The sequence below is a fragment of the Octopus bimaculoides genome, chromosome 15 (assembly GCF_001194135.2).
Source record: "Octopus bimaculoides isolate UCB-OBI-ISO-001 chromosome 15, ASM119413v2, whole genome shotgun sequence".
Classification (NCBI taxonomy): domain Eukaryota; kingdom Metazoa; phylum Mollusca; class Cephalopoda; order Octopoda; family Octopodidae; genus Octopus; species Octopus bimaculoides.
The window spans coordinates 50,936,123-50,942,419 of record NC_068995.1 but is presented as its reverse complement, the minus strand read 5'-3'; the positions used below and the strand labels follow the sequence as shown (position 1 = coordinate 50,942,419).

Below are 6,297 nucleotides of genomic sequence, written 5' to 3'. Positions count from 1 at the left end.
CATACCAGTGCAATCGTCTCTCTTGCACGCCACAACTGATGCTTCTAATGTTCAGCTTTTCTCTCAAGATACTTACACTCAGACGGGTATTCACATTGACATTACACATCCAACGGAGCATACTGGCTTCATTCCTTGCGAGCTTACGTATGTCCTCAGCAGTTACAGCCCATGTTTCACTGCCATGTAGCATGGCTGTTCGTACGCATGCGTCATACAGTCTGCCTTTTACTCTGAGAGGCAGACTGTATATATATATATATATATATATATATATCCTGCAGAACCATTCTATCATTTAAAAACCATTTGCATTGCCTCATAGTATAGGACATATATATATATGTATGTATGTATATATATATATATATTTATATGAGAGAGATAGAACGATGGTAATTTGAGGTAGATATAAAGTCAGGATTATATTGATTACACAGAAGAAGAAAGAAAGAAAGGAAATCATACATTTCTGTGCTGATATTAGATATGATAGGAGAGAAAGAGAGAGAAGACATGAAGAGACAGTGTATGGATTTATTAAAATGTCTATCAAATATCCTTCCTCCCTTAGTGGAGGTGTAGGGGCTATTTCTTTGGCAAATATTCATCATTCTGATAAAGAAGTATATTACACCACTAATTCACCTTCATAATGATGACGCCGATGAAAAGGATTATGAAAATGAAGAGAAACTTAATGATGGTGATAATATAATAAAGATTCTCCCAACTCAACACTCGTCATCCAAGATGGATCTAGAAGTAGTTCCTCCTGCAGATAAAGTTACAGACTTTACTGCCCATTCTGCTTCCAACTCCACATTGTACAACACACGTTACTCCGCCCAATCGCGTCTTCTCCATCCGACATAATCACAGCCGCCAAATGTGGAAACTTCTGATTTGTTCCAGTCCAACGTCGTAGATCATCAATGGCATTCTTTTCATTACTTTCAAACAATTATTTTCTGCTTCTACCAAACTCATCAACTCTCTCTCTCTCTCTCTGCTGATATTTTCTCCAATCAATGGACACATCCCACAATTCAATGCATTCTCAAGTAAAACTGACCATCAACTACAATTCATCTTATCACCATTACTTGGGTTAACAATATTTGTGATCAAAAAAAGTAGTTAGAAACTCTTCAAAGTCTTTGATCAGATTCTCAAAATTAATGTAACACATCTATTTCTATATTTAGTAGAGATAAAGCATCCTGAATATTATTTGAGATAGTTTAAAGTGATTTCTTTTGTGCCGTAAACCATCTACCATTTCTCTGGTGCCCCCACTTCCCTTAATGCCCTAAGCATGAGCTTATCTTGCTCAATGGTTAATCCAGCCCTGCACATAAGTCTCTTTCCTCCACACCAATGATATCCAAGGGAAAGGTTGCCAATTTGGGCCAATATAGCTTGACCAGTAGTGTAGCAGGTGTGGGTGGGTAGAGAGAAACGGTCCACTCCAGCTACTGCTTGACAACCGGTCTTGGTGTGTTTACATCCTAGTAACTAAGCAGTTCAGCAAAAGTAACTGATAGAATAAATACTAGGATTAAAAAAGAAACAAATACTGGGGTTGATTCATTCAGCTAAAAACCCAAGGCAGGGCCCAGTATGGTTGCAAATCTAATGACTGAAACAAGTTAAAAAAAAAAAAATTTAATTCCAGGAATGGTTATAAATGAAAAATACTCCATTTTTTCACTAAGTGTTCAGTTGTCTGTTCTACATCTGTTTTACCATGTTTGCATGGGTTAGATGAAGATGCAGTTTAAGGCATTATCTTACAACTGGATGCCCTTCCTGATGCTAATCCTAACTAGCTTTTCAAGAGACAAAGTATACATTAAAAAACTCCTTTACTTGTTTTATTATTTTCCTTTTTTTTTTCTTTTAGGAAGGAAGTAATTAATAAATTAACTTCCAGCATATCATTCCAGTTTAAAAACTAATTTAGATTTGATCTGAACCTGTAAATGTGAGACAGCAAGTTTGCTACAAAAACATACAATCCAGTATATTTTGTCCCAGTCATCTTACTTCCCATCTGTGTGCGTGTGCGTGCGCGTGCGCGCGCGCGCGCGTGTGTGTGTGTGGAAATATTTCTTTTGCATAAGCACAAGGTTGATTACTTTACAGAAATGAGAAAAGGGCTACAGCTTAACTGAATCTGCAATGATATACTAGTTACATTTTATTTCATCAACCCACCCTAGAGTGGTATAAGGGGAAAAGTTAGTGCAGGCAGAATTTTAACTTAACCATTTTGATACCAACCCACCTCAGTCTGCCCCCAGTTCTGTGACACAAAACAGGCCACTTTGAAGTGTTTATGTTCAAGCCATTCCTCTTAATTCTATCAACAGAACTTTCTAAAACAGATTAACCATTTTAATACCAAACTCTGAGACCGTTCCTCATTCTGCAATATAAACTGGTTGCTTTAATGCAATTTAAATGAAAACCTTCCATCAAAATTTCATGTTTTGTTCCAAATACCAGCTTAAAATATTTTGCAAAATACTTTTTGAAGACAATGTATTTCAACAGAAATATGGTAATGAAACGGTTAATAAAGAAGTTGGTTATTTTACTGTATTCTTCATGGACAGTGAAGTTCATCATAAATATGGCCACAAAGGGTTAAAAGAAAAAGTAAGAATTTTCACACAAAAGATCTATTTATTGTTGTAGCCATTTCCTACAAAACTGAATTAGTTTTCTTGCATTGGCCACAAATGGACAGAGGGTAGAGGATAGAATTGACTGAATTTACTTAATTGCATGCCTTGCAACGTATTTTATTGATCCTGGAGACAAGGAAGATAATGTTAACACAAGCACGATTTGAACTCAGAATGTATAGGAGATGCAACTAAATATAAGAATGAAGTGCTCAGTTGCACCAGGCATCTCATACAACTGCACCTTTATTTAAAATATTAATAGAATCACAACACTAATGAAATTAAAGTTACTTTACTCAACTAAATTAAAATTAAAAGAAGAATTATGAAATTAATTCAAGAAAGATTAGATAAGTGTTAAAAAAAAAAATGATATACTTTAATATTAGTAGTCATCCATTTATGGGTTCAAACCCCATTGAAGCTGATTTTGGTATTTATTTTATTAATCCCAGAAAAACAAGGAAATATTGGAAGTTAATATAAAAGTAACCTACCCACTAAAAAAAAAAATGTAGCTGTGTACCTATAAATGAAATCAATATTAAATGTACTTTGATTCTCTGACAATTTTTATTTGACAATCATATTCAGTTTAATAAACCAGTCAATATTATATTGATCACATTTATGTGTGATAAATACAACTAGTTGTTTGATATCCCATAATCCAGGGTATCTACTGATGGGTAATTCAATACAGATAGTGACTTGGACTTACTTTAAGGGAAGAGGAGAAAATGGGAATTTGTGTTGGGTATACCTTTAGTCCCAACACCCAAGCAGTGGGGTGGTTTAGAAATGTAACTGAAGAGAAACTGGGTCGCAGATCCCGCTAACCAAACCTGCCATCCACCCCAGACTGCTTCCTTCCAGTCTACAGTTCTCATTCGATCAAGTCAATAAATAAAGACAAAATGTTCAATTATGGAATAATGATAATTTCTTAGAAAATAACGAGATCCTGAGAGAGACAGAGAGAGAGAGGTGGGGAAGAAAGAGAGAAGAAGAAAAGGAGAGGAGGAAAATTAATTAATTAGCCAAAATTAATGATAGACAGAAAACAATATCTGAAAGTAAACAATAAAAGCAATGATATATAAAAGCAACACGAAAAATACTTGTGTAACTTACCCAGGCATTACTTAAGAAATCTGAGGGACCTGTAGTCCGATAGAGAACTTGTTTTGGTTTTTGTAGAGAAGAACTTGTTTTGGTTGGACGGGTGGACAGGCAGGCGGGGTAGGTGGGTATTTGTTTGAATTGATGGAAATATTATTGAAGACAAAACAGCGAGAGCAGGCACAACACAGACATCTGGAGGGAGGGTTGGGTGTAGGTACCTGCGAAAAACCACCAAGTTGGCTATGTCCTAGCAAGACATGTTAAGTAGTGTTGTGTGAGAGAGAGAGAGAGAGAGAGTTGGAAGGAGAAGAGAGTAAGAAGGTGGGAAGGAAGGAAGGAAGGAAAAAAACAGTCTGCCTGCCTGAGACAATATTTCTGGTGTAGCTCCATCTGGGTTGTTAACCCTAACTATATGACTGAATTGGGTAGAGAGAGCAAGAGGAAGAGAGAGAGAGAGAGAGAGAGAGAGCAAAAGAAGTGCGTGTATGTGAAGAGAGAAAGAGAGGGCGGAGAAAGAGAGAGAGAGAGAGAGAGTAGAAAAGTGAGAAATAAAAGAAAATTGTATGTGTGTGTGTGTGTGAGAGAGAGAATGTGAGGAGAAGGAAGATGGAGTAATGTGAAGGAGGAGGAAATCCTGGAAGTGGTAAGTATCTGCCCCCACCCACCCACACACAGACACACACACACCAACACCTTACCCACTACACAATCGAGAGCAACAGGAAGGTAGGGACAGTCCTGCTTCAGAACACACACACACACACACATTCACTCACTTACGCACACACACACATTCACTCACTTATGCACACACACACACACATTCACTCACTTACGCACGCACACACTCATACAAGCAAGCACCCGCACACAAACCTACAGGCTGAAAAATCAGCTGGGCAAAAGATGCAGGAAAAAACAGATCAGAGAGCATGTTGATAAGGGGGGGGGGGGAGAAAAAAAGAAAAAAATGACACGCAAATGTTTATACATATGCATACACACGCTGTATGGATATGTATACATGCACATACCAACATACAAACACACGTATTTGTAAAGATATCTATGTATGCACGTGAAAGTGTTATGTATATGTGCATGTATATATATATATCTATCTATCTGTATGTATGTAGATCGATCAAGCTGTGAGTTCAGTAAAAGCTTATATTTCACAAGTATAGTCTTTCTTTCTCACCTATACATATACATATATACACACACACACACACACACACACATATATATATATATAAACACATTTATTTATTATCTACTGTACATATGGATCTATAACTGAAAGCTCCCAAGCTACGCAGCAGTAAAAAAACACGAAGAAACTGGAATTCTGTCTCACAATACACACACACACACAAAACAAAAGTGAAGTTACAATACATAAATTATGTAGGGGTTTGAAGAACCCGCACATGGAGTGTTTCAAGAAGTCACCAGAACGATAGCAAATGACAATTTTTTATTGATTGTTAAAACAGTTATTGTTTAGCCCAAGGTCAGAACTGACCAAGCAGAGCTATGATCATAGACATTCCATCTGTGACCACCCGGTATTCTTTTTTTCCTATGTGCACAGAACTCAGGACCATACCATCTAGAGCGCTTTTTCTTCAAAGTTGGTAGTAAGTGATGAGGGAGATTTGGCTGCTATTTCCAGCAGGCAGAACGACCATGTAAAGGCTCCGTCTTTTGCTTCGAACACCTGTGTTTTAGGTAAGTGGTGAATAAATGAACCTTGTAATACAATATTACTATACAAACACGCAATCAGTGAACTACCATAATACACACACTCCATGGGCAATATTACAACACACAATCACAGCAAAACATCACACATACAGTATATACAATGTTAATACACACGCACCCTGTCAGAGCAAACACATGTCACAAATAATACACTCATACACAGCTTTGTGTGGTGTGCATACACACACATAATACACACAATGAATGTAACATGTATAATGTACACATGCAATGTACCCAGGATGTCTATAATGATGATATTACAATGTGCACATATTTGAGTTGTGAAAGTGTGAATATTTATTTCCAGTGAGTGTACATAACACAACACGACATAATACACAATGCAAAAATGAGTAAACAAGTATTCTCAAACACATGAAAAATATATACATTTATATATACAATATAAATGTGTATATATATATATCTATATATATATCTCATTATTATTATTATTATTATTATTATTATTATTATTATTATTATTATTATTATTATTATTATTATTATTATCATCATCATCATCATCAAGGCGGCGAGCTGGCAGAATCGTTAGCTTGCTGGGTAAAATACTTTGCAGCATTTCGTCTGTCTTTACATTCTGAGTTCAAATGAGAGAGGAGGCGCAATGGCCCAGTGGTTAGAGAAGCAGATCTGCGGTTGTAGGAGCATGGCTTCGATTCCCAGACCAGGCATTGCG

The 6,297-nt window shown here is 36.5% G+C and overlaps 1 protein-coding gene and 1 long non-coding RNA gene across 9 annotated transcripts in view; one reads left to right on the top strand and one right to left on the bottom strand.

The window, feature by feature from the left end:
- Positions 1-6,297, bottom strand: part of LOC106870788 (homer protein homolog 2) — a 127,812-nt gene that overhangs the window by 59,248 nt on the left and 62,267 nt on the right. Inside the window, exon 1 of one of the 3 annotated variants that reach the window (XM_014916990.2) lies at positions 3,831-4,275. The exons of the other annotated variants lie outside the window; for them this stretch is intronic. Coding sequence (XP_014772476.1) covers positions 3,831-3,838 — 8 coding nt within the window. The 5' untranslated portion in view covers positions 3,839-4,275. Of the gene's footprint in view, positions 1-3,830; positions 4,276-6,297 lie in introns of those variants that run through there. 3 annotated transcript variants of the gene reach the window in all.
- Positions 4,498-6,297, top strand: part of LOC106870790 (uncharacterized) — a 44,132-nt gene continuing 42,332 nt past the window's right edge. For 2 of the 6 annotated variants that reach the window (XR_001409573.2, XR_008265642.1), the window contains exon 1: positions 4,498-5,555. This is a non-coding gene — a long non-coding RNA (uncharacterized LOC106870790). The remainder of the gene's footprint in view (positions 5,556-6,297) is intronic. The other 4 variants (XR_008265645.1, XR_008265644.1, XR_001409572.2 and 1 more) reach the window with 3 other exon arrangements.